Below are 27,962 nucleotides of genomic sequence, written 5' to 3' on the forward strand. Positions count from 1 at the left end.
CCACACAGCAGAGCCCACCATGCTCTCAGGCAGGGAAGCTCGGCCAGGTCCCAGACAGGCGATGTCCATCAGAATCACCTGTGGAATATGATAGAAAGACATGTGCCAGGCTCCTCCACCCCAAGGCTCTCTTCCCTGAGATAGGAGGTGGGGCCCAAACTCTCCTGTATCAGCTGGAGCCCGTGTTTGGATTCACCCTGTGTGATGTGGCTTCCAGAGGGCTGGGGATGGGGCTGTCGCTGCAGCGTGAGATCATTGAACAAAGAGTCTGTGCCAAGAAAGGAGTTTAAGGACGCAGTGAGAAGGGGTCAGGAAGAGAAGCAGGAGAGACTACTTCTCACGCCAAAGCCAACCTTGTGGCTTAAATAGCTTGTAATCAGTTACTGACCTCTCTCAGTATGTGCGCTGTCCCAGGAAATCCTCACAACAGCCCTGTGAGATAGGGCAATTAAAATTATTAATGCACTTACAGGTGGGGAAACTAAGGCAGGGAGGTTAAGTCACTTGCCCAGTGTCACTAAACTGCTAGATGGTGCTGCTGAGAAAAGATTTCAGGTTTTCATCTCAGAGTTCATGTTTCAAACAGCAGACGTGGAAAATACAATGGATCCCAGTAACTTTTTTAATTTTTTTCAAGTTTCTTTCTCTCTCTCTCTTTTTTTTTTTTTTTTTTTTTTTTTTTTTTGTGGAGACAGAGCCTCACTCTGTCGCCCAGGCTGGACTGCACTGGCACAGTCTTGGCTCACTGAAACCTCCACCTCTGAGTTTCAAAGTGATTCTGGTGCCTCAGCCTCCCGAGTAGCTGGGATTATAGGCGCATAGCACCACACCCAGCTAATTTTTGTATATTCAGTAGAGATGGGGTTTTACCATGTTGGCCAGGCTGGACTCCTGACCTCAGGTGATCCACCTGCTTCCACCTCCCAAAGTACTGGGATTACAGGCATGAGCCACCTCACCCAGCCTGCCAGTGACATTAGAGGAGGAAAAGAAAAAGTGTGAGCCCAAGGAAGAGGCAGGAGAAGCACAGAAGGGTGAGTTTCTGTAGCATGGAGCCTTCGGAAGACATGAAGGAAGTGCCCTGCTTGTGAACTCCTGGACTCCTGGCCACGTGTGGCAGACACACTTGACAGTGATAACAAACACACCCTGAGAACAGCCATGGATGCATGATGTCTTAGCTCCGTTCTGTTCTGAGCCAAGGAACTGGGAGCGGCCATCCCAGAGATTCATTCCTTATCTGTGAGGAACATCTGAGCCCCCAGCCCACACCACAGAATGCGATTCCAGGTATAGAGGCCCTTTGTGTCAGGTTAAATGAAGTTTGCTGGGTAGAAGGTGGTCGTGGAAGGGCGCTCACTGAAGGTGCTCTAGGAGCTGCATGCATTTTGCAAGCGCCTCCAGTTCCCCCGTCCAGCCCAGCACTGCCAGGTCATTCTGTATAAAGATTCCCCTCCATGACCTCTATGCCTGGTGTGCTGACTCTGGGTGTTTGCTTCAGCCTCCCAAACCTGCTGATACAGGAGCTGAGAAGCAATTACTTAGGCAGATAGTGAGGGCCTGGGAGTCCTCAGTAGGGCTTTACTTTTTAATGAAAAACAGCCCCAAATCATTTTCTAGCAACGAGCAGCCTTTAAAGTCAAGCTGCTAACAGAGACGAGCAAGCTGGGAGGCCGCATGAGTGAATGCTGGCGGAAGCTAGGGACTAGACAGCTTGAGGATGCCAGCTCCACCTTCCCTTCTCTGCCAGCCACGTGTAGAGTTGAGCAGACAAGATGGCCCGATCCACTGGAAAGCCCATTTGCCTAATAAGATTAGGGTGAGGTGACCATCCTTCCCCTCCCCCATGCACCATGTAAACATCATACCCAATCCTGTCAATCTGTGAGTCCGAGGTGAGTCGGATACCTCCTCAGACCAGACACTAAAATCTGGTGCCTTCGCCTCCAGCTGGTCCTTCCCACTTGGAGACCCCTTTCTCTATGCAGAGAGCTGTTTCTCTTTCCCATCTATTAAACCTCTGCTCCTAAACTCCTCGTGTGTGTCCATGTCTTAAATTTTCTCGGCACGACAAGGAACCCCAGGACATAGACCCCAGACAGTGTAGCTGCTTTACTGCCAGCCCTACTGCAGTTGATAGGGGTCCAGCCCAGCAGGCCATGCCAGCTGCTCAGACAAGACACTCACAGTGCAGCCCAGCAAACACCTTTCTCTGATCTTCAAAGTGTCCTGTAGGATTTCTTGAAAGGCTGAGCCTCAGCAACACACAAGAAGAGTGAACGACACCCCACTGGCAAAATACAAGGCGCAGAAGGAAGGCCAGACTTGGGGATCAAAACCCTTCAAGGCAAGTTTCAGAATCCAAAAGAGGGGACAAATCATTCCTGGGTATTCTCACATCACAAAGCAAAAGTAGCCAGTCCGGGAGAGGGCATGGCCCAGGAGCTCTCTAGGATACATTTTAGACAGCAAACTTGAAAGCCATTAGACTTGGGGGGACAAACGGTCAGACAGCCTTTTACCCTAAAGTGTCCTCAACAGTGAAAGAAAACAAAGTATGTTTTTAGAAGAGTAGCCAGCCTCAGTCATCTGTTTCCTCTCTGACAGCGGCAGACATAATTACACAGACCATGCATTGGAAGAAAATATCTGCAGCATCAATACCAGATTAATCATTTTTTAGAAAGATGACCTAGCAAAAAATGAGCGAAGTATGTGCACAATTCACCAAAAAAGCAGACATGTAGCTAATGTATGAGCACAGCCTCACCAGTGACGTGGAAATGCAAATTGATAAGATCTATGTCTCCCACTCCTATTAAATAGGCAGAAATGGAATCAACCAATAATATCCAATTTTTGTGATTTGTCAACACCTAGTCTTAAAATGTGCTGGGGCTCAGCAGCAGAAGCTGGCCGAGGATGTCAGTGTCCACTGAGAGCAGCGTCCAGTTGTATCCACTCTCTGGTCTCCTTTCATTCAGGGTTTCCCAACCCCCAAATCCCCATGGACCAGGACTGGTCTGGGCCCTCTTAGGACCTGGGTTGCACCACAGGAGAGAGAGGGAACAAGTGAGTGGAGCTTCATCTGTGTTTACTGCTGCTGCCCATCACTCACGTCACCACCTGAGCTTCACCTCCTGTCAGATCAGCTGCAGCATTAGATTCTCAGAGGAGCGCGGACCCTATTGTGAACTGCACATATGAGGGATCTAGATTGCGTGCTCCTTATGAGAATCTAATGCCTGATGATGGGTCATTGTCTCCCATCAACTCAGATGAGACCATCAAGTTACGGGAACACAAGCACAGGGCTCCCACTGATTCTACCTTACGGTGTGTTATGTAATTTTTTCATCAAATATTACAATGTAATAATAGAAATAAAGTGTACAATGAATGTAGTGCGCTTGAATCATCTCAAAACCAACCCCCTCCCCACCCTGCCCACGGAGAAACTGTCTTCCATGAAACCAGTCCCTGGTGCCAAAAAAGCTGGGGACTGCTGCTTTAGGTCATTAAGGAAAACCTGGACGAACCTTTTAGCCAAGACCACCATCCACGGAGAGTGGCTCCAGGAACAATTCTGTGCGGAGTTAAAGCCCAGTGCTGGGTCTTCCTGAGCTGGAGTGCTGGCATAGTGGGATTCCGAAGCTGGTCCCCTCCCTGGAGTCCTTCCATTGGCATTTGTGGAAGATTCCCGTGCCTGTTTCTGCACCAGGCCCTGTACCACAAGCTTGGTGCTCATCATCTCCTTAAATCCTCCCAACAGGCTGTGAGCGAGGTGGTTATCCCCAATTTAGAAGGTAAGGAACAGACTCTGGGAGGTAAGGCTTTAAAAGAAAATCAATAACCAACTCCATCAGCTTCAGCTGTAACAGATTGCATTCTTAAAGATACAGAAGTAAAAGGCAGGTTTTAAGGAGCAGCAGCACATGAAGGTGAACCAGGTGGGGGCACTTCTTTCCATAGCTGTTTTCCCTGAACTAACAGATGTTAGAGCCAAAGTGGCATTTGTTTGCCAAACACAGGGGCTAGTGTGGTAAACACAAGAGCATCTTCATGCCGTCATTGGTTTAAAAGATTTTCAGCCAAACTCCTCCACCTACTGCTATTCAAAGAACAGCTTCCCAATCAAGTTTTAAAAATAGTCATTCTTCCAATCATTTAAGGCAATGTCCTGGATGTTCATCTTAGATACTCTAGGAGGGCTGAGCAGGCTGGGCTTTAGATGGGCCAGGAGGCATGGGAGGCTAAGCCTGGTGGGCTTCTAGGAGGCGGCATGTCTCTGGACTGTTAGCTTTTATTTGCCTCATATGAGATGAGAATTGAGAGGAGGGTTTAGCAATATTGGCAGTGTTTGCAAACATTTGTGATGTTATGTGACATTGCCATTTGATGTTGGCCAACTGACTTGCTGACCAGTCCAGGTATCCACAAGCAAGTAGCCTGAGCCACCTACAATTTCTACACAAACCACAATGTGTTACGGTTTGTCAGCTGTAAGCCAATAGAGCATACAATTATGGAATTCTTTCTTTTCATCAAATGACGTTTTAACTACAATTTATCTAGGTAAATCGTGGCAAAGGAATCCTGCTGAAGAACTGGAGATGAATAAAGCATCATTTGCTTTCATTTGGATCAAACTTAAAGAGAAATAGCCTGAGCTTGATGAGTTTATAATCTTTTTCAGATCCCATCAACGTGTCTCTGAGAGTATTCTGTCTACCATGTGTTATTATAACAAAACATAGAAATCATTTAGGGAGACATTTTCCTCTATGAGTGGGGCTGTTGCCCAATTAGATCAGCCAGAAGAAAACTCATTTGCCATATTCAGAATACTAAATATTGATATACACAGTGTTAATTTATTACATTATATAAAAGCATTATTTTGCAAGGTTTCAAAATTAAAAACCAAACTAAGCTTCACCACAATTTAAGAGCTGCTGCCCTAATGGGAATTCCCAGGCAGGGATGGAAAAGTGTGTGTGTGTGTGTGTGTGTGTGTGTGTGTATAACTGGGTAGTCAAACATAACAGGAAGAGAGAAAACAGCTCCCTTTCAGCAATAAAACCACAATTGTGTTGGGTAATTATATGTTGCATAGTCTCCACAGTAAACAAAAATGTGTCTTTCCATTTTGGTTGAAAGGAAAACTAATTTTTTCCCGTTTCCAGGCTGGCTTTGCTGCCTGGTCACTGAGCTCAGGCCACTAAAGAATGGTTGGCATTCCAGAGTCCACCCATGAGAGAACCACTTGACCTCCCAGAGCAAAACCCACTGTTTAAAGGGCACAGAGGGCAACACCGGGTGGCTTCCTTCCTTCCCTCTCTCCCTCCATCTCACACCCGTCTTCCTGCAAACCTTTTTGCTTGTAGAGAACCTGCCCAGAAGGTGAACATCACCCAAAGTATGTCCCGACCGCCACAGAATGGCAACACACCCAGCGCAGCTCTGGAGAGAAAAGGAGCCCGACAGCCCAGAGCCCCCTTTCCTGTGGAATCCACTAGTCCTAGGCCTCGCCCTGGAACTTGGTTTTAATTTACTTGTGCCACAGGGTGGCTGACGTGGGTATTTTTCTTCTTGCTAGAATACAACTGCAAAGCCAGTCTTCCTGTCCGTGATGAGAGGAGGCCCTCTGTGGAACTCGGTGTCATTTGGAAGATCCCCAGTGGTGATGGATAAGAATAGCAGCTGGCCGCGGGCCTTCCAACAGGTCCTTGAGGAAGGCAGAATTTACAGCTGGGGTCTCTGATCAACCTAGTCCCACACATCATTTCTCAGAGTGCCCTGAGGGGCAGAGTCAGTAAAGGTAATCCCAAAGTACGGAAGAAGGCACTCCCCTTTCTCAGGTGTAGAAAGGGGCTGCAGGCCAGGAGAAGAGATCATTTGTAATGTGTCGATTTGTGACCTTTAAAACGTCAGATTAATATGTCTTCTCCAATGTATAACCCGCCAACATGATTTCCGGATTCTCTCATCTTTCTCAATTTCCCTTTTCATGGGAATTCTAAAAGGGGTGATCAGTTGGTTTGTTGAACACTCATGGGTCACAGGTATAAGTAGAAACCAGGTCCCTTTAAGTGAAAGCTCACTGGCTCCACATGGACATGCCCCGTCTGTCTTTTGCTGGAAAAGCTTCCTTGGGATCAGCACTGATGAGCACATCATGCTGCAGTATGAGTTGATGCTTATCACTTGGTCTTCAATCCACAAAAGAAAGGTGCGGGTCTCTGGTCCTGCCTGGAGCCAATGCTGACCTCAGCATTCGCTCTATTTTAAATTTTCTCTCGAGTGGGAAGACAATGCTGCATCAAGCCAACCTACAATTCCTGCCAGGGGAAGGTGTGTACAATACGTGGCTCCCGAAAGCCCCATCTATAACCTTGGTGGATTCCACAAAATGAGAAATACTGTAAGCTGCCAGCCATTACACACTCTGCAATGCAAATTACATTCCCTAAAAATGTATTTTTTTTATTGTATTCCAAAAGAAAGGTCACACTTCTTTGCTAGGTAGACAAGTTGTTCCAGAGGACACACTAGAGAAAGCACCACTCCCACCCTAACGCACATCCCCAACACACTCACCTGCTCCCACTCAGTCATGTACATGTGCCCACACTTATACACATGCTGACACCTGTGCACTCATGTGCACACACCCATTCACACTTGTATACACATTCACACAGGCGCACATATGCCTCATGAGCACACTCACCTGTACGCACACACATGCAGACACTCGGGCACATGTGTGCACACTCACACATGTTCACATGCTCGTTTGCACCCAGGCACAGGCATACACGTTCATTTGCATGCACACACACTTTAATGTGGTAACGATTTATAGGAAGGAGCAGCTGGAACTCTGCTGGGATGACAGGCGCAAGTGCCCTCTGCACTGAGCAATTGCACACAGGTTTGCGCCTCTGACAGAGAGCCCTGAAGTAAAATGCTCTGTACCCCACCCCTCCCTCAACACATTTTACACCAGGCAGCGGGTCAGAGGCCAGGGCAGGACCAGAGCGAGGGAGGCACGTCTCTGGCAGCAGCACTTGGCACTCCACACTGTGGAGGCCAGAACAGCACCCCAGAGATCACTGGTTTGCACAGGGAAATGGCTCATCTTTAAAACCATGGCAGAGGAAATCCATCAAGGTCTCTTTTTTCCCGTGTGAGCTTGTTTAAGGCCAGTAAGTGGCTACTCCTCTGCCTCCTGCAGCTCCCTCAGTGTGGCTTGGAGGAGTCTGCGAAGCTTCCAGAACATGCTGGGGGCTGCTCTCTGGGTGTTCCCGCTGGGGACCACAGGGTCTGCACATTCCTGCACCGCCTCCTGTAACTGCAGCTGAAGCTGGAAAGAGACTGCAGAGCTCTTGAGAGGTGCTGAAAACCAATGGCGAAATATTTTGTCACAGATGACCTGACAGAAAGAAGGGTGGGCAGTTAATTTAGGGCAGCAAATCCTCCTAAAAGCTCCCCAAGCCCAGGATTGGTTCTGAAACAGATCTCAGCTTCTCTCCCACCCCACCCGCATCCTTCAGGGAGCACAATTCAGAGACCATCCGATTCTGAAACGTGCGTTCACTTCTGCAGCTTAAACCTTTCAGCACCAGGAACAAACGACACCTTCCGAGAGGAGAAGCCGACCTCGGCGTGAGACAGAAAGTTCCCTTTCCAGTCCTCCAGCAGACGGAGGAAGTCCTGGGTGACACTGAAAAAGGACTGGACACATTTCTAGAGAGGAAGGGAAGCAGAAGTCACAGGCAGTCACTGCCGTGGAAAGAGTTGGTCCTCTGCAGGCCTGAGGGAGGCCAGCTTTGCCGTCACCTCCTGGAGATGAGCTTTCTTATCCACAAGCCGGCCCTAGTGACCACGATGACCACCTGACCAGGTCGTCTGAAGGGCCAAACAGTGCGTGAGGGAGAAGTGTGTGGACTTGAGCGGCTGCCTGTATCGCACTTTAAGGCTCATGGAAAAAAAGGTATATTTGAGAGAACAGGCTGCAGGCATCAGGCTTTTCTAAGGCTCTGTGAAACGTGTTATTCTAGGAGCAGAAGTGAGAATTAGCCACTCTCTTTCATTCTAATCAGGTATGAAGTTCAGTGATGCTGAGGATCTCTCTAGATTTCTCAGTGTAAACATGCTGTTTGTTTCATCGCTCCTCCAGCCTCCCACCCTTGGGGGAAATGAGCTGGGAGCCGCGTGCTTCCTTGTGCTTGATTTCCCTGTATCACACTCGGTATCAGATTCAATTAACAAACGGCTCCATTGTAGAGAGCTACTGCTTCACAGAGGACAAAAACTTCAACTTCCATTTCACAACCCCTGCAAAGGCAAGGATTCTTTTCAAAACCTAATTGTGTGTTTTTTTTTTTAATAGAGATTACATTTTCATGTGCAAAATCTAAAATGTTCTTAAGGCCAGACCGCAGTCTTGGGCTCCATCCCACCCCGCTGCTCAGCTCCCGCTCTGAGAATGAGACAGTCTTTGACATGCGCATTTCCTTTTTGTTTTACACATAGGTAGTATACTACACACACTGCTCTCAAACTTCCACCCCCATTTATATGCGGGCGATCCCTCCAAATTGATTTTTTTTTTTTTTGAGACAGGGTCTCACTCTGTCACCCAGGCTGGAATGCAGTGGTGCCATCTTGGCTCACTGCAACTTCGACCTCCCTGACTGAAGCGACCCTTCTACCTCAGCCTCCTGAGTAGCTGGGACTACAAGCGTGTGCCACCACGCCTGGCTAGTGTTTGCATTTTTTGTAGAGAGCAGGATTTTACCATGTTGCCAAGGCTGTTCTTGAACTCCAGGGCTCAAGCGATTCACCCACCTTGGCCCGCCAAAGCTCTGGGACTACAGGCATGAGCCACCTCTCCCAGCCATTCCCTCCAAATCTGTTCTTATGAGGATATTCCATGTAATTGAATGGCCACTTGTGAAATGTGTGCATGTATCATAAGTTATTTAACCAGTTCCCTACTGATGGAATTGAGGTTGTATAATAACATTTTCTAGTATGAAAAATGCTGCAATAAATGTCTTGCAGATATATGCTATTGCATTTTGTGCATGTGACTACATTTCTAGAAATGGGATTTCCAGGTCAAAGGGCATGTGCATTTTTGTTTTGATAGATATGTTAAATTGACTCCATAAAATTTCTACTAGTTTCTAGTCCCTGGCAATATATCCAAGAATGCTTGTCCTCCCTTAGCCTCTCCAACGCCAGTGTCACACATTCATTTTGCCAACAGATGGGTGAAAATGGTTTCGTTTGCATTTTTCTTAGTTTGAGAGCTATTGGTGCTTCCTTTTCAATGAATGGTCAAGTTTCTATTTTTGGCCTTTGTTGTGTTCATTTGTAGATGCTCTTTATATCTTAAGGACATTGCCCTTGCTTTAGGTTGGTTCCCCAGGAAATAGACTCGAAGACGGAGCTTTGCAGGCAGGGATTCTTTGAGGCCTGTCCTTGGGAACCACACTCCATGGAACTGCGGAAAAAGCACATGTGTGCGGCTGGAGGGGGGTCCCTGTGGAGTTGTCCCTTAGTGAGGCACAGGGGGCTTGGTGTCTGGTTCGCCCTCTTGAACCAATCACAAGATGCTGCCTCTGGAAAGTGGGTCTCCCCTTGGTGAAGCCAGTCCTGGGAGAATGAGCCCCAGCAGCCGGAAGGAGCTCCCTTCCAACCTCTGCATCCCTAGTCTATAAGAAGAACCACAAACGCTTTGTAAATTTTCTCATGTAACTTTTAAATTTGCTCTGTTGTGTTTGTGTAATTTTGTTTACACCAACATGGGTTTTCTTCTGAAAGATAATTAAACTTGTCAACGGCTCCTCTTTGGCTTTGTCTCATACTTGCAGAGGCCTTCTCTACACTAGAGTAATATTTGAAGCTCGCCCAGCTTTTTCTCATACCTTAAGGATTTCATCTTTTCACGTATCTGAGTCACCTGGAACCTAGTGTGAGGTCAGGAGTAGGAAGCCAACATGGTGTTGTCGTGCCCAGCCAGCCGGTTTACCAGCACTGCTCACTGCGCAGTCCAGCTCTCCCTGCCCTGGTCTAAAAGGCCCCTTTATTGGAGGCTAAGTACCTGTATTTCATAGGTCTATTTCTGAGACAGTTTTTATTGCATTTTATTGATTTGTAAATTTATACAGAGCAAGATTTTTTGGGGTATTTTGGATTCAAAATGTAGAAAATTAAGGCTCGTATGGTAACTCAAACTTGTAATCCCAGAATTTTGGGAGGCTGAGATGGGAGGATCACTTGAGGCTAGAAGCCTGAGACCAGCCTGGGCAACATAGTGAGACCACGTCTCTGCAAAAAATTAAAAATTAAAAAGTTAGCTAGGTGTGGTGTCATGCACCTGTAGTCCCATTTATTTGGGAGGCTGAGGTGAGAGGATCACTGAAGCCCAGGAGTTCGAGGCTGCAGTGAGCTGATTGTACCACTGCACTCTAGCCTGGGTGATGGAGCGAGACCGTCTCTAAAATAAAATAGAAATAAAAAGTAAAAAACCAAGAAAATATAAAATAAAGAAAATTATCTGTAATCCTACCTTCCAGAAAGACTTGGTATATTTGACATTTTGGTATATAAGGGATCATATACTGTTTAACAAAAATAGGAAGGTATTGTAAAGACTAATTTGTAACCTGCATTTTTTTTTCACCTAATGCTTTATAGTTTCTCATATCTTAATAAAAAGTGTAATTTCATTTCTAGGACTTTATTCAAAGTCAATAATCAGATGTGTGCACAAATAAAATTGCCCAACTGAAGAACAGGGCTATGTCCAGCAGCCACACACCCTCAAGAGAGAGGTGATTCACAATCACCTTAGCAATATAGACACTTCTCTATTTCCCTGAAGCCTCAACTGTTAATTAATAGCATTTCAATGACTATTCCCGATTGGTAAGTGAAATTTATTATCATTGAATTTTAATCTTTGAATGGTAAGACAAAATAATTTTCCAAGTTGTTTGGCCATTTGGATTTCAGCGTTTGTGTATTTGGTGACTGTTCTGTCAATTTTCTTTGTGTTCCTCCTGCCCCTAATGAATCGGTAAGAGCCCTTTCTACATAAAGGTGTAAACTCAGCCTCTCGTTATTGTGTTCCCATTTTGTGGGATGGGATCGCAAAGCGGTGGATGCTCAGGTGAAAATTATCTTCTTCCCACAGCTCAAGAAGAATGATTTCATGACAGACTCCGCCAAGGGTGTGAATCCACATTAAAGAGGCTGGGATGGAGATGCCTCTGAAGGCCACCGCATTCCTAGGCTTCCTGAAAGGGGAAATACTCAGTGATTCTTTGGCCCACAAGGTTTCTATAGACTCTGGGGTGGTAGAGTCGGGGTGTTTGTTTGGCCTGGCTGGGACCACTAGGTTAACAGCAAACCTGTCTCCACCTTCCCAAATCATCCCCATCACGGCTCATGCAGCACCATGCTGGGCTCCTCTCTCCTGCTCCTACGTAACCTGCGTTGTGGGTCTGCAGTGGACTCACACTGGCCTTTCAGGTTCAAGGAAGGACAAGCTACAGTCAAGGGCCCACTAGGGGAGCAGGTTGGAGAGCGTGAAGCCAGAGCCTCGTGAGCGATCACATGCAACCAGGCCACCGGAGGCCCACCTGGACGCTGCGGGACCTCCTCCGGCTATGATGAGCACCTGTGGGCCCAGGTGCATCCGCCCTCCATGAAAGCCTCAGTGAGGGCAGAAAGAAACAGCTGCTGCCACCAGAGGGGACATGCTTCCACCCCAGACAGGGAGCCTGAGGCTCACTGCCTCTGAATGCCCGAGACCTGTGTGCATTCCACGTGTGGCTGATCTTCTGGACTCGGCTCATTTCTTTCACTCTAAACTACCTTCTGGTCCTGACTCCTGGCCTGTCTGGATGGTGCTTTCTGTTCAATCTGTAGTGAGGCCAGTGCCTCAGGACTGCTTTGCACCCTTCTCAGTCTTGTCTTTGGTGTATTAGTCTCTGGGTTCTCATCGTGTGTGTGCCTGTGTCCATGAGAGGTTGTTGATACGTGCGGTGGAGCCTGGGCAAGAGGAAGCCCAGCAGCCAGCTCTGCAGGGAACACCCCTCAACAGATGCCCCTGGGTCACCTGACCAACAACCCTGGGGGAGGGCAACAAAGAGCACATGACTGTCCCATCCCTGCGGTTCTGCCTTCATTGACCACATCGACTGAGCCAGATGGATGGCCTGAAAAGGTTGCCCTTGAGCTCCACAGAGGGTATCTGCAGTGCTAGCGGCAGGAACAGCCGGACAACACCCGCCCTCCCTCCCCCAGCCCCGGCGGCCTCTGCTTACCTGTAGGTTGTTGTTGACGCGCTGTGCTCCGCACTTGTTGACTCGCAAATCACATCTTGAAAAACAGTCAAAGAAATTGCAGTCTTCATCTCCTGTGCAATTCTGTTCAAGGATTTCCCTCATTTTAGGTTCAAAAAAGGCCATGTCCACGTCAATAGCCACCACCTGTAATCAAAGGAGCACGGGGCTATCAAAGGGCTACTGGTCAGCTCTGCGGAGAGGGGGCCTGTTCACAGCTTCTGCTCAGCTCATGCGGGTGCCACTGTCCAGGTCACAGGTGATCCCCGAACTCCCACGAGCCAAGAGAAAAGCCCCAGCCATGCCCTGGGGAGTGGACTGCTCCCCTAAAGTGCCTGCATGCATTTTCTTTTACACAGGCAACTGTCATGGTTATTGCAAGGCTTTAACTGCAAAAAGAACCTCTGCAGCCATGGTGAAAGCCCAGGATTCAGAACTGTCACCACAAATATCACTTTTCATCTTTAGACATTTTCTCAGCTTTGCCAGTGGGATCTCTGAGATGTCCTGTAAATGAATTTCCCCTCTGCTCCCTTACCACTTTGGTTTCTGACCCTCAAGAGTCAGAAGGTCTGTAAAACTGTAAAATAGAGAATCTATCCTCGTGAATACAAGCAATCCAAGGAATCTACATTCCAGTGGCAGGTCTCCGGGTGTGATGGAGAAACTGAGGTGGGCAATGCCTGTGTTCTCTTCATGGCATATCTGTTACCTGGGTCAGCTGGTTTTGGACTGACAGAGGACAAAGTGGGGGAAAGTTCTCGAATTAAGATTAATATGCAAAGGACCTGAACAGGAGCGACGCCCGAGTTCACTGTCGTCGTGAGAACCCGATGACCCCCGGGAACTTCAGATTTATCTCCCTGGCATTGAACCAAACAGACTTCAAAAACAAAAAAAGAAGAACTTCTAAAATATGCAGCTTTTCCTCAGTCACCTGGATGCAACAACAAAAACAGATGAGCTCAAACCTGAGAAAGCCTGGAATCTGCCCAAATCAAGCCGTTTATAGCTTCGGGTGTTAAACAGCCACTAGGAAACTTGATGACTTTGATGGAGTCAGTGGCATTTCACAAGCCCTCACAGGTCAGCATCCAAATAGCAGCCTTTCCTTCTCCTTTTGGGAGTGTTTCAAACAGCGTTTCATTCATTGGTCATTCCTCCTCAGTTCTATGCAGTTTGGGAAGCACATTTTGGTTTGGGTTTTAGTTTTAGTTTTTCATTCAGGATTGATGCTAAAGGCAATGAAGCTTCTTGCGGATTATTTAGTAAAATGGAGTTGTATTTCAAAATATGTGGGGAATAATGAAAATAAACAATATAGGCCTTTTCTCTATTTAAGGGATTTTGCCTAATTACTAATTTGGGCACTACAATTTCTCATTTTAATCTTTCCTAACCCATTATTTAGCCAAAACAAATAGCTGATTTCATTATTTGTGCTGGTTAACACACTAAGAATGAAGAAGGGCTATGCTAATGACTCCCGTCTTTATAATTCATTCCTGGGGCTACGGCTCTTCTTTCTATGGTTTCCAGCACACTCCCCAGCCTCCCCTGGGCCCCTAATTAGAATTTTAGCTTCTTGCAACTTCTCCTTCCCATTTTCTGATAGTTTCCTTCTCATCTCTCAAGGAGAGCCAGATTTATTTTTTAATTTTTAGTGTATGAGGTCTACAATGGATTACAGCTCTTATAAACGTAACCCTATGCACCTAAAATAAGAACAGTATTAAAAAAAAAAAGAACAGAAAAACCTACATCATGTTTCGTAACATCAGTAGAATCATAAAATCCTTCCTGCATGAAATTACCCAACTTGCCTCATCTTCTTCAAACTTCCTCCTGGCATCAGAATAGGAAAATGAACAAGAATTATTTCATTCTTCACCAAAAAGTGTGGCCCTGGAGTAGGAAACCATACCATCTGCTGGAAAAGAGTACTGGGGTGCAATAGTTTAGGGTCATGAAGTCGTGATGATTCCTAGTTACTCATTTACAGTCACTGGGCACACCCTCAAGATCTGCAAGTGGGCATCCTCTGGGAGGTGCCCCTTCCTTCCGCAGGGGCAGCCCAGCAACCTGGGCTCAAATGCAGGACCCACCCACCGGACTCTGAGCTCACCATCTCTCAAACTTGAGCCCACATGAAAATCAACGAGGAGGCTTGTGTTTAAGACAGGGATTGCTGGCCCCCAACCCCGTTGTTTCAGATTCAATAGGTCTGGGGTGGTGTTTGAGAATCTGCATTTCTAATGAGCTCTCTGGTGATGCAGATACTGCTGGTTTTCACTCAAAAGTTGTAAAAGCTTGGGTAAAATAACTCCTTGAACCCCACGGTCTGCAAGAAGGTTCCAGAACAGCAGGACTGGTGACGGGAATGACTCCTGTCCTCCCCTCCCTATTCTCACCCAAGCCAAGGCTGCAGTGGAGGTAACAGCCCTGAGCGGTGCAGCACCAGCCAACAAAACACAGTCCAGGGCTAGGCGTAGGCTGCGCAGTCATTATTTCATTGAGCAAATGTTTTGTGCTGACGGTGTGCAAGGTATTGGAGGCACAACTCAGGTGGTTCCCACAAACCAGTCACTGGACAATCGACAAGTGTATAGATAAAAGCATCTGATGACGTCCACTCGGCCTCACAGACCCCATCAGCCCCGGCTCCTTCAGGAAGCAGATATCCTCGAAATTCCCTCAACAATTACGGCACCTGCTGGATCCCACTCACTGATGCTTACTGATACCTGCCGGAGGAAGAAGGGGGTGACTGAGTGGCAAGAACTGGCCCGCAGCTGCTCGGAGCTGGGGTGTTGTACGTGGATACTCACTGACTTCCCCCCCAAGGCCTCAGTGTGCCTATGGGTCATTCCCCGCCACACACATATCGGCACAGTGTCTGGGAGATGCATATGGCACTCAAGTATTGCAAATGGAGCTGAGTTCCCTTGGAGTCCCCAGCCCAGCACACAGACCCCCTGGAACCTCCCAGAACCTCCTAGCTCATTCCCCGCCACACTTTGAGGCTCCCCGGCTTGTCAGCCCCTGCTGGCAGCAGGGGCAGAGGCATCAGGACAGAGCACTGAAGGTGAGATGTACAATGCACTTCGCAGGGATGAGGACATGGTTGGAGAGGGGATTTTCACTGGCAGCAGATTTAGCTTTCCAGCTGCTTTCAGAAGGCCATGCCACTCCTGTGCCACCTGCCTTGGAGGCCATGACTGGCAGTAACTGTGCCTGTTTTTTGTCCCTTTATGTTACGACCATGATGAAGAACACGACCCTACCATGAACCAGGCCCCACAGTGACCAGCAGGCGCCGGTGACTGGAGCTAAGCTGGTCTTTCTGTTCGGTCGATGTCACGGACCACGTAAGAATGAACTTGTTACAGCAGGTGGGGAGCAAGGCACGCCACCTTCCCCAAACCCATCCCACACCCGCGACATCCCTGCCAGCCTTATTACTACTTCCTGTCGGAGGGTCCCAGTGCCTGGCACAGCATGAGGGCATTGCGATCATTGCAGCAGCATTACTCTGACACATCAGTGTTTGCCCAGCCAGGTAAAGGGAGAGGGGTTTGTGTTACATGAAGACACTGAGGCTCCCACTGCTGCTCGTCCACTCCTGCTGTTCTCATGTGGCTGCCTGGCCCCAGGTGCAGGAGATGAACACACATGTGCCCCATGGTGCAGTGGCAGATATTTCTACCTGGGCAGGTCTTTCCCTTGTGGAAGGCATGAAAGCTCCATCTGTTCCTCTAGAAGTCTTACGTAGGGAATGGAAACTAATTGGAACCTCTCCAGAAAAAAACCACCGGGTCACAGAGCGTGTACAGCTTGAGAACATCACCCCCACACCAGAGGCCACCCTCCCTCGTCGCCCTCTTCAGCCCCTCACCCCCTGCAGACTATTTTCTGCTCAAGTTAAACAGACCTGCAAGAGAGGCTCCTCAAAGCAGCCATGGGGCTCAGGTGAAGGACCAGAACAGCGCCCTGGGAGGACGAACCTGGCCTGGCCTTCTGCCTCCCACCACGGGCTCTCGCCATTCAAATCCTCACTCCAGATGCATCTGTTCCTTGCTAACATCCGAGAGGAAGTGGTCTGGTGAGTGGGAGCTCTCTGAGTTATTTGAGACTACAGAAGCGACAGTGGTTTGCTAACTCAGGCCAGGAGCTCAGAAACCCTCTCATTTCCTTCCCAGCAGACCGGAGAACTCCGTTCTTCACACATAAACACACCCGCCCTGCACCACTTACTGTGAAGTCACTCCGGATGGCAAAGTTCTCTGGCTTGATGTCACAGAGGTGGAGGCGGTGGGAAAAGTCACTGTCAAAATGGTTCACCATGTCCAAGAAGCTGAGCGCAATGTTGCTGATGGCCTTGGCCTGGCCACCCCCAGGGGCACCCGGGGCCCGGTCCAGGGGGAAAAGAGCCCAGTGGTGGGGGCTGCCCGCAGCCAGGAACTCCACGGCATAGAAATGGCCGCAGGAGCCCAGCACAGGCAGCACATGGGGGCTGAGGTCCTGAAGCAGGCTGAAGTAGACATACTCCTCCTGCTGCAGCAGGGCCCACAGGCTGGCCAGCTGTCCCCGCCAGCGCGGGCCCCGCCTGCCCGGCCACCACGGCCCCAGGCTGCTGTTGGACAGCTCCAGGCCCAGGGCGCTCTTGACCTCCCCAGCCACCATCAGGAGGAGTTCTGCCTCAGGGACGTCCTGGCCACCCTCTCCTGCCTCCTCTTCCAACAGGCCAAGGGGTGGGAAGCTGGAGAAGGCCTCCTCCTTGGACTTGAGGACCACGGGCCGGCCCTGCCAGTCAGCCTGCAGCACCTTCTTGCCCCTGTTGTAATGCAGACAGCGTCGGAATAGCAGCTTTCCCGCCACGCACAGGTCCTCGCAGAGGTCCCCAGCCAACGCACCGCCCCGGTAGTCCCTGCACTGGAAGGAAGGGAACAGTCGTCACCATGGAGAGATCTATTTCTCAGCTGGGGGTCAGAGAAAGGGACAGCCTGGCCTCTGCCCTCAGGATGCTGATAATCCAGCTATGCAGAGAAACCTTAGCCCTGTGGACCGCAGAGGCCACCAGCCAGTGAGTAATTCAGGGTAGGGTTAGAGGAACTGCTCGCAGTCATTACACAACTCAGTCGGGCCTGGGACAGGTCTGCAGAATCAGGACACCTGCAGCCGGGGAGCTGACTTCCCATCATCCAGCTGGGTGGCTCTGGGAAAGCCAGAGACCAGGAAACCAACAGGGGAAGGTGCTGACCAGGCATAGCTCTCGACTCTGGCTACACTTTAGGGTCACTGGGAGAGCTTCTGACTCCTGCATCTAAGCAGCGAGGTCAGGTCTTAACTGAGGGGACCCCGGGAGCCCTATCTGCCGCCAGCCTTGACCACAGTAATGACACTTCCTGCAGGTACATCCCTTGAGCTTGCTGTTTTCCATGTGAAATGGAGCGGCCTATAAAGCTTGCAGGCTGGAGGACTGCAGATGTTTAGGGGAGAAGCCTCTAGAGGATACACGAGTGAGAACAGGGCTCATGGCTGGTGAGCTGCAGAAGAGAGGGACCAAGGAGGACCCATGCAGGATGCATTCTGGAAGAGTTGGGTGTGTTTGCATTCAGGCGATAGTGAGCAAGGCTGTCCAAGAGCCCCCAGATGGGGTATGTCTTCTAAACTCCAGGAGACCTTAGGATGGAGCCACTAGGGGACCTGGCAGCCTTCCCCACCACACCACAAATTCCCTAAGAAGCTGGTCCAGGCTGACAATCTTGCCAGAGGGAGGGAAGGAAGAGGCGCAGAGTGGAAGGAAGGAGAGGACTGTCATCCTCTTCTCTCTTTCCTTTTTCAGAAACGCTAAACCAGTGGACCATTTTGATTAGGTGTTGAGTATATTTCCTAATCCCACCCATTTCCCCCACAAATAGCTTCCTCCATGTCAGCAAATAAGGCCTCTCTTCCTTCCTGGAAATTCCACAGCACATGAAACCACAGAGTAACCCTAGTTCTTCTAAGTTCATAAGAAATATCAAATCCCAAAGCTCATGTTCTCACCCTGTTTCGTTTATGAGAAAGGACCTTGAAGGCTCAGCAGTAGCAGAGTGCAGCATGGTGCCAGGACAAAGGATGGGGTCAAGGGCCCGAGCTTGGATTTCATGGTCCAACCATGCTGCCAAGTGCTTACCTGCCCCAGGCTTCAAACTCCTTCCCTGCGTCATGCCCCTGCCTCCCTGCATGGTAATTGTACCAGCCAAGTGGGAAGTGTGTGTGGACACCACAGCATATGCACAAGCCAGGCAACAGGAGAGGCTCAGGAACAGCCCTGGGTTCCTAATCAGACACTGCCCAGCCTCATAGGTGGCCGGGTAGGTCAGCTTTACCCATCCCAAGCAGATTACAAGCAGCTCCTTGAAGTCAAAAGCTGGACCTCCAGTGCCTAGATGTATAAATAATTCCAAAAGCAAACTTACCGTGGTGGCTCACCCCTGTAACCCCAGCACTTTGGGAGACCAAGATTGGCAGATCACTTGAGGCCAGGAGTTTGAGACCGGCCTGGCCAGCATGGTGAAACCCTGTCTTTACTAAAAATATAACACTTAGCCAGGCATAGTGGTGCATGCCTGTAGTCCCAGCTACTCAGAAGGCTTAAGCAGGAGAATCGCTTGAACCCAGGGGGCGCAGGTTGGAGTGGGCTGAAATTATGTCACTGCACTCCAGCCTGGGCAACAGAGCAAGTCTCTGTCTAAAAAAAAAAAAAAACCTCTGATAACTACAAGTTTTTCATGACTCATTTGACCTTATGTGGTGTCAAAACCCAGCTGAAAAGATACGAGCCTATTTGTATCTATATGTGTTTGACTTGGTATGAATTTGCCTACATTCTACGGTAACATTATTAACTTGATTACTGGCACTGCCTCACATAGTACTATATAACATATAAGGTACTATGTGATCTTTCTAACATTCAACAAGATTTGAATTTTGAAACACACCTGGCCCCAAAATATTTGATAATGGAGGAGCTGGGGGCCTTTATAAACCCTGCAGGCTAATTGTTCAAAGTGCTTATTGAAAAGAAACGGTCCCAGTGCTTAAAAGAAGTATCTAGATATTTTTCAGAACTATTTCAGGTAGTACAACAGCCCAAAAGGCCAAAGCCGAGCTGTCTGAGCTGTCCCCGGCTCCCAGCTGAAGGGGGTGCTCCTGCCGGTCACTTCATTTTGGATCTCTCTATAATGCACTGGGTTGGGGGCGGGGAGTCTTGCTTGGCCAGCACAATGATGCCGGCGAGAGACTTTCTATCTATCGTGATTAGACAGAAACCCATGAACCTGGCCCTGGAGCTAGTGACACCTACCCCATTTGCCTGGGGCTTTGCGTCTTTGGAAACCCACACCTGTAAGGAAGCTGTATTAACATACACTCGCCAGCTGCGTTAAACACATTTGGAATTGTGCACCCACTGTGTTCATCTTGGAATTTAACTCAAGAGAATCGTGGTAAAATGTCATTCTTGGGCTTTAACCCTGGTCACTCTTCGCAAGGCATGGGGTCATGAAAGGCGTATGAGGGGACGGGGACCCTTTGTGTCCAGCACGCTTTGCTTGCCTTGGCCTCCACACCGCCCTTCAGAAGAACACGGCAGCTGGTCAGGCTCCTCCAAGACCTTTCAGGACAGCCCTGGGATGTGAGGTGAGGTTGAATGATAGGAACTGAAACCACCATGAGCAAGAAGATGTCGCTGGCAGAAACAGTAGGGGCTGTTCGTTTTACTTGTTGGGATTTGCCTCTTGCTTTATCTGGTATTTACAGAGGTTCACGTCTTTATAAATCTGGTAAGAAAAGGCAAAAAAAAAAATTGTTTTCTGATTTTTTTTTAATTAAAAAAAAAAACTTCCGCAAGTATGATACCCAAAATAGTTTGATTCACTCCCATAAAATTTTATAGTGTTACCACATATTTCATTTAATCAAAAGTACTTTTGCATAAAAAACCATTGAAAAAGAAAGAAAAGCACACAGTAGAACTCCAGTGGAGCCAGAGCTGTGATTCTGAGCTGGGAACTTCAGGGTCCCACAGTGCTGAGGAGGGGCTGGCGGGGAGACGTGGTACTGGCTGCAACTGAGAGAGGAGGCTGAGGAGAGAAGTGTCAGCGGAGTGAGGAGGGTACCCACCGTGACTGCCAGGGCCCTCACCCCTCTCATCTAAACTGTGGCCACCAGAGCCACTAGCCATGAGAGACACCTGCCGGCCAAGAAGCCACCTCCTCTCTGCTCCACTGGGATTGGGACTGAGCCGCCCCCAAATCAACAGCTCTAGCCTTCCAGAGCAAGCCAGGCTGTGTGTGAGCCTGGACGGGCTACCATCTGACCACAGCTGCCAGGCTCCGGAGTTCACAGAGCAGAGGGGACAAACTTCAGAACTCCTAAATGGCATGAGAGTGACAGAGCAGGGCCCCAGTGAGGCTAAGCTTGGCACAGATTGGGTCTGCCTCTGGGCTCTGCCCCTAGCTTGCTGTGTGGCTCGTTTCCGAGTCTGGAAAATGAGGATAATGATACTGCGTCACGGAGTCAAACAAGGTCACAGGGAGACAGTCCTAACACAGTGCCCGGCCTACGGTGGCTCGCTCAATGTTAGTTTCCTCTCCAGCCCTGGTTGGAAAGGGTTGGTGGCGGGGGGCAGGGTGTCTTCTTCCTGGGAGGGATCCTCTGAGCTCAATTTTGAGAGAGGAATTAGAAATCTTCGAGGGAGAGGGCAGCTGAGTCACAGAGAACTTGTGCAAAGGCCCTGAGTTTCAAAGTAGCCCTGTGTGTTCAGAGCACCAGAAACGACCCTGGGAATAGAGGGCACAGTTGAAGCAAGCACCTGCTGACAGGCTGAGCTGCCTTGTTGGAAATGTCATTCAGGGTGTCTCCATGGGACTTCAATGCTTCCTACCCCGCCTGGCCAAATCAACATTTGCCCCAAAGCCAGCACCACCCCTAAGTGGAATTCTTGTCTCCCTCCCCTACCCCAGGGCTCATTCAGTCATGGCCATGTGAGTGCGGCACTGGGTCAGGTCCCCACAACACCATATCTAATACAAAACTGTGCCTCGTCAATAAAATACAAACCTATGCGAGATTTGCTTCTGTGAATTTGGAGGGCAATTCCAAACAGGAGTTGTGAGACGTTTAAAACAATGGTATAACTGTTGAATTTGGCACCCAGCCTATGGATTTTGGAAGAAAACATTCCTTTTGGCTATTTTTCTGAACATCAGCACATTGGGTTGTAAGCCTGCCTCCCTGATGCCTGCTTCTTGCCGTGACACTATGTATCAGAAAGGGCAGCAGGACCAAAGCTCTGACCAGACCTGCCAGCTTCCACAGGTAAGGTCTTGGGTTTATAACCTAACTTTTCAGTACCCCAGTCATCCCACTTGTCCTAAGAGAGCATTTACATTAAAGCAAAGCGTGCCTGAAAACGATACAGGTCCTCCCCAGCTTACAATGGGTTATGCCCCAACAGCTCCAGAGTCAGTTGAAAACGCGTTTCATGCACCTAACATACCGAGCATCACAGCTTAGCCCGTCTACCTTAAACATGCCCAGAACACTTACATTAGCCTCTGGCAGGGCAAAATTATCTCATACAACACCTATGTAAAATGAAGCATTGACTATCTCATGTAATTTCATGGAATTTATTGAATACCGCCCTGAAAGTGAAAACCCGAATGGTTGTATGGATCCTCGAAGTGGAGTTTCCACTGAATGCATCTCACTTTCACCCTGTCATAAAGTTGAAAAATCGCAAGTTAAGCCATCCTAAGTCAGAAACCATCTGTATACAATTGTAGTTACAGCACCGATGTTCCTTGATGTCCTTTACAATGAAGTATTTTTGGCATTTCAATTCCTACTCTTCTTGTGTAGAACACAAAATTAGTCTGCTTTTCACCAGTGTGAAAGTAAGTCTGCAGCACCTTTCTGCATGTCTGTGCCTGCTGAGCACAGAAAAAGATTTAATCCAGCATTTTAAAAAACAGTCAATGTACAAACTACAAGTTTGAATTTAAAATTTTCATCAGGCCAGACACGTGGATCATGCCTGTAAGCCCAGCGATTTGGGAGGCTGAGGAAGGAGGATCACTTGAGCCCAGGAATTCAAGACAAATCTGGATGGGCAATGACTCTACAAAAATAAAAAATTAATTAGCTGAGCCATGCTTATAGTCTCAGCTACTTGGGAGATGGAGACAGGAGGACTGACTGGCCTGGGAAGTAGAGGCCGCAGTGAGTCCTGTTTGCACCACTGCACTCCAGCCAAGGTGACAGAGGAAGACCCTGTCTCAAGAAAAACAAAAAACCCCAAAAACTTTCATCATGTTAAAGATAATAGTGGAATATTTTATTAGCAGCATGTCCTTGTCCTGCTGAAGGAGGTAGGTTTTGTTGTTGTTGAACTCAATAGAAGTAGTTTATGTAGGACCATTTTAAAAATCAATCTTTAGGCGGGGCGCGGCGGCTCACACCTGTAATCCTAACATTTTGGGAGGGCGAGGCAGGTAGATCACAAGGTCAGGAGATTGAGACCACCCGGGCCAACATGGTAAAACCCCATCTCTACTAAAAATAAAAATAATTATCTGGGCGTGGTGGCATGTGCCTCTAGTCCTATCTACTCGGAAGGCAGGAGAAATCACTTGAACCCAGGAGGTGGAGGTTGCAGTGAGCTGAGATCACTCCACTGCACTCCAGCCTGGGCAACAAAGCAAGACTCCACCCAAAAAAAAAAAAAAAATAGTATTTCTCAGACTCCTCTGTGCATAGGAGGAGGTCCTAAGGCCAGTTTAAAGACAGTTACACTTCTGTACCCAGATGTGTATGCATACAAAGTCCGCAGGTATTGGAGTTGAAAATAAGCTGAAGAAACTAGTTTAAATCTTATTGCAGCTAACTCTGGCGTGCTTTTAAAATTAATTATGTTTGCAGTGGATCTGTGCTTCTCATGGGTGTGAAAATATCCAGAGATGCACATTCCCATTACATCAGTCCTGCTTTTGTAAGAAGCACTCTTTGCAATTGTTGCTTAGTATCTCTCTAATTTATGTCATGGTTCTCAGGCAAAAACAAAACCTGTCCACTCTAGTCTAGAAAACTATTGATAAGGCCACCAAGGTCACATCTGAGGGCTGGGTTTTCTTTTGTGTGTTTGTTTTTAAGGAGCATTAAGTTCCTCTGCAGTTAGCAACATTCATACTTGACAGTGCTAGTGTTTCCCTAAGCAGCTATGCTGTGCATTGCAGAACGTCAGCACAGTTAGCTCGTCCACTCTGTAACCCCTCTCTGCTTTTAGGAATGTGGATGAGCACTCAGGCAGTCATTCACTGCTGAAAAACTCTCTGGATATGTGCCCTGGATGCTGTAGTCCCGTTGGGACCTTGACAGTTTCTGTCACAGCAGCAAAGAAATGTAAGCCTGCCCTATTAAAAATGAATCACTAATGTAGACAGCTACATGAAATTCCATCAAGACCTCACCAGCCAAAAAAGCCAGTTAAGCCTTCAGAATATCAGTCTGTGAGAATATCTTTGACATGCCTTAAGAATGACATGGTATGGAAGGGTTAAGTATATGAGTTATTATGTAGAGTTTCCATTATTAGAGAAACCACTGACTGTCATGTCATTGCTACCATCAGACTATCCAGGGTCATATCCTGGCTCCTCATCATATTAACTGTGTGAAGCAGGGCAAGTCGCTTCTCCCTGAGGCTCAGTTTTGCTATCTATGAAACGGGGATACTGAAAGCAAATATTTCATAGAGGTTGTTGAGGGAGCTCAGTGAAATAAGCCCCGTGAAACAATTCGCACCATGCCTTCCCTGAGGAAGAGCCAACAGACAGCAGCCCGCATCTTCCACCTCAGTGTGAAAAGCTCAGCCTGTGGAATGAATGAGAAGCCAGGTGTATCAATGACCCAGCACCAAGCTAGCTCCCCAGCTGGCTTGGCTTCCTGACACAGCCCACTAGACAAGCAGGGCTCCAGAGACCTGAGTCCACTATTTCACAGTGCGTTGTTCCTCTTAAAGCTGACATTAAGGGGAGCCTTAAGGTATGACCAGGAATAATTCAAGCTGGAAGACCCAGGGCTCAATCCTTTGGAACAATTCAGGTTGGCTCTGCCAGGAACTTGTCAATGGGACGTGGTCGGCTCCCTGGGGAGGTGGGGTGTGGGCTTGGGGAGAACATGAAGACCTCTGACCCCCATGCCCTGACTCGCCTCTAAGCTTTTTCCTGTGATTCCTTTATCCTACAGGTGGGTCCACCCCTGGCAGGCCAGCAGTGCCCCTTGCCAGGCGGGAGCCTGGGAACACTGGCAGCCGAGGCTACCGGGGGGGCGGGGAACCCACCACAACTCCCTGGGTCCTGCCAGAAAGTCTCCCTTCGGCCCAGCTGGCAAAGTGGTTTCTTCTTTGCTCCAGTATTCAGAGTGAAAGCTAATGAGAGTCTGGAGGCCCATCAGGAAAATAACAACCAGTTTTATTATTACGGATAAAAGCTAGGCAGAATGAATCGGGAAGTGCCAGGGGAGCAGAGACAGAGGCTCAATTCAGCTCAAGTCCTTGAAAGCCACAATGCCAACCTCTACTTTGCAACTCAGCCCGGCAGAGTAGGGATTGTGAAGATTGGGGTTGTATTTAAACCCTGTCCTAACTCAGAGTGTCCTGGGTAAAACTTAAGCCAGGGTGCTGTGTGGTCTCACATCAACATATTCAGGATGAAAACGATAGAAAGGGAAGTGGCAGGAAGAGGGACAGGGGGAGAGTTCCTAGACTGTTCCAGGAGTCAGGAACTCAAACAGGGCCTGCGGGCAAAGGCTGCTCCCCCACAAACCAGTTCACCAGACAGCACCAATCGACACCTAGGGAGATGGGCGTGGCCTCTGACACTGTTTTTGTGGCTGCAGGAAAGATTGAGGGCCTTCAGGGCCAGAACCAATCTCTCCAGCTTTATGTCTGACTAGAAAAGATTCCATATGGCTGCCGCTGAAGATATATTGGTAAAGCCTCTAAACAGAACTGGTTTTAATTTACAACCCTGGAATGCTGGGAAAGTTACAATTAGCAATTACTTAAATTATAGTAAGACGATTTAATTTCCATTAGGCCTTTCCTCACTTAACCAAAGGTAAAGAAATGAAAAATGGCATTCGTTTTTTATCTTAAAGGATTACTACATTAAATTTGTAAATAGGTATTCCACTTTAGCCAAACCATCAATGTTAGTTTGCTATAATTAGTCTATCAGCACTCCCTTCACCCAAGACAAGAAAACCAGGGGGAAAAATTTATAAGTGAAAAAGATTTTTATGGGTTACTAAGAAAAATCAGTGAGCTCTTGCGACTTAAAACTTGATAGAACTGGCCAAGTGCAGTGGCTCATGCCTGTAATCCCAGAACTTTGGGAGGGTGAGGCAGGCGGATCACCTGAGGTCGGAAGTTCAAGACCAGCCTGACCAACATTGAGAAACCCCATCTCTACTGAAAGTACAAAATTAGCTGGGAGTGGTGATGCATGCCTGTAATCCCAGCTACTCGGGAGACTGATGCAGGAGAATCACTTGAACTGGGAAGGTGGAGGTCACAGTGAACTGAGATCGTGCCATGGCACTCCAGCGTGGGCAACGAAAGTGAAACTCTGTCTCAAAAATAAATAAATAAATAAACAAACAAACTTGATAAAACTTCATGTAACAGTAGAAGGGGGTCAATGGAAAGAATCTGTAAGTGTCTCACCTACATATGTTCAATTCACGATGACACATGTATTAGAGTAAATTAGGGAGCATAACTTGTTTTAGCTAGTATACCTGGCTCATTTAAAAAACATTTCCAATCTCACTTAAACAATCATTTACTTTAAAAACCTTTGTGATCCCACATTTTGAAAATCTACAGTCTCAAAAGGCCCACCCAGATGTAAGCAATTGAACTGAAAACTGCCCATGTGTTTCTTGAAGATGTTTTAGAAAATAGATCAATTTTTCAAACCAAATGCTTAGATGGTCACTATTTTAGAAAGTGAATAATCGCTTGAGAAGTCATGTTAGAGTAGTTGCTACTATCTTCCCCTTTCTGGGATTTAGGGGACTCCCATCTTTATTCAAGTCTCCTTTGCGCAGGAGAGAACGGCTAGCCACCTTTCCAATCAACTAAAGATGTGCATTGCATTCACAGGATCTGAGCCCAGCGCACGCAGCAGTCTGTAAAATGCCAAATGTTTCTTTCCTTAATTCTCCTGCTCAGCTGAGGAGCTGCTGGATGTGAGCATTCGGCCCCAGCACCCTGGATCTGTCGAGTCCGAGCCGCCTCCGCAGAGCGCTCTGACAGCCCGCGAGCACTCAGGGTCGGTTCCCACAGACCGCGACTGCGGAAAGCCTGGGCTCTGGAGCGCACCGAGGCAGGGGCCCGACCAGCCCTGCGCGTGAGCTTGGCGAGGTGTGGGGGGGTGGTGTGACCTGGCAGCCCAGGGTGGAATCACACAACGCGGGCTGGGCTGGAGCGCTGAGGACCCCAGAGACAGAGGCGTGGCACCTCCGATCCCGAACCGCTGGCTGGTGCCCAGAGCTCTGCCACCCGACACTGGACGCGATCACGGAGGGGGCTGCCCGGAGGCTCAAGCAGACCTGGACACTCGGATCAGACCCGCAAACTTTCTTCTGGAGCTCGGGCTCAGGGGTGGCGAGAGTAGGACTCAAAGGCTGGCTGGGGAGGAAGGGCGGATTCTGGCGAAAAGGGGAGAGACACCCCCCGCGCGCCCACGGAGCACTCCCCGCTGCGTTCCCATTCGGGGCACCTGGGCGTGCGCTCTGGCATTCCACGCCTGTGTCGGGACCCCACACACCCGGCTGGTGCCACCGCCACCCGAGTCCCCGGAGAAGGTTGAGGCTCGGGACCGGTGCTATCCCCACTCCCCGGGGATACGCGCGGCGCGGGGCAGAGCGGCGGCGGGACCTACCAGCGCGGCCAGGATGCGCCGGCTCTTCTCGTCTGTGCAGCGCTCGGAGAGGACGCTCGGGTGCGCGCGGAGCAGCAGCGCTGCCGCCAGCACCCAGCCCGCGGTCCACGCGGCGAAGGCGAGGAGCACGCCCCGCCCGCAGCGCGGGTGCCGCCCGCACCACCCAGCCTGGCCCCGGCCCCGCTCTCCCGCCGCCCGCGCCATCGCCAGCCCGGCAGACGCCTCGGCCCCGCCGCAGCCTGCGCCCCGCGTTCCGCGCTCTCGTCCCCGCTCGGCGGCTCAGGCCCGCGCGGCGGGGAGAGGGCGCGGGGGAGGAGCCGCGCGAGGGGAGGGAGCAGGCGGAGGTGGCGGGGGGCGGGGGGGCGTCCAGCGGCGACAGCCCGCGCGCGCGAGCACCGGCTGGGGATCCACTCGCCGCACCCCCTGCTCCACCCTCTCCACTTTTTTTTTTTTTTTTTGGACTTTCTTCCCAGAAAGACGAGCTCCCCACTTCAACGGAATCCTGGTAAATTGAATCCCCTCTGTCTTTGGGGACTGGCTCCTCTGACTACGTATCTTTAATTGCCACATTGTACCCCGCTTCTCCCCTGAGCGA

General features: G+C 49.1%; 1 protein-coding gene across 1 annotated transcript; it reads right to left on the bottom strand.

Annotated features, from left to right (window-relative positions):
- Window positions 1-6,464: 6,464 nt before the first annotated feature.
- Window positions 6,465-27,584, bottom strand: DIPK1C (divergent protein kinase domain 1C). Its single transcript, XM_032293753.1, has 4 exons — window positions 27,368-27,584; window positions 16,620-17,297; window positions 12,348-12,512; window positions 6,465-7,438 (listed from the first exon to the last, which is right to left on the bottom strand). The coding sequence occupies exons 1-4, from the start codon at window positions 27,569-27,571 to the stop codon at window positions 7,220-7,222; spliced, it is 1,266 nt and encodes a 421-aa protein (XP_032149644.1). The 5' UTR covers window positions 27,572-27,584; the 3' UTR covers window positions 6,465-7,219.
- Window positions 27,585-27,962: the final 378 nt, after the last annotated feature.

The sequence above is a fragment of the Sapajus apella genome, unplaced genomic scaffold (assembly GCF_009761245.1).
Source record: "Sapajus apella isolate SASKATOON/1434 unplaced genomic scaffold, GSC_monkey_1.0 scaffold30, whole genome shotgun sequence".
Lineage (NCBI taxonomy): Eukaryota > Metazoa > Chordata > Mammalia > Primates > Cebidae > Sapajus > Sapajus apella.

Coding starts and splice junctions, on each gene's coding strand:
- DIPK1C (XM_032293753.1), bottom strand. CDS start 27,571: ATGGCGCGGGCGGCGGGAGAGCGGGGCCGGGGCCAGGCTGGGTGGTGC. Junction 12,513..16,619: donor CCATCCGGAGTGACTTCACA/GTAAGTGGTGCA, acceptor CTTTGATTACAG/GTGGTGGCTATTGACGTGGA. Junction 7,439..12,347: donor GCGTCAACAACAACCTACAG/GTAAGCAGAGGC, acceptor TCTTTCTGTCAG/GTCATCTGTGACAAAATATT.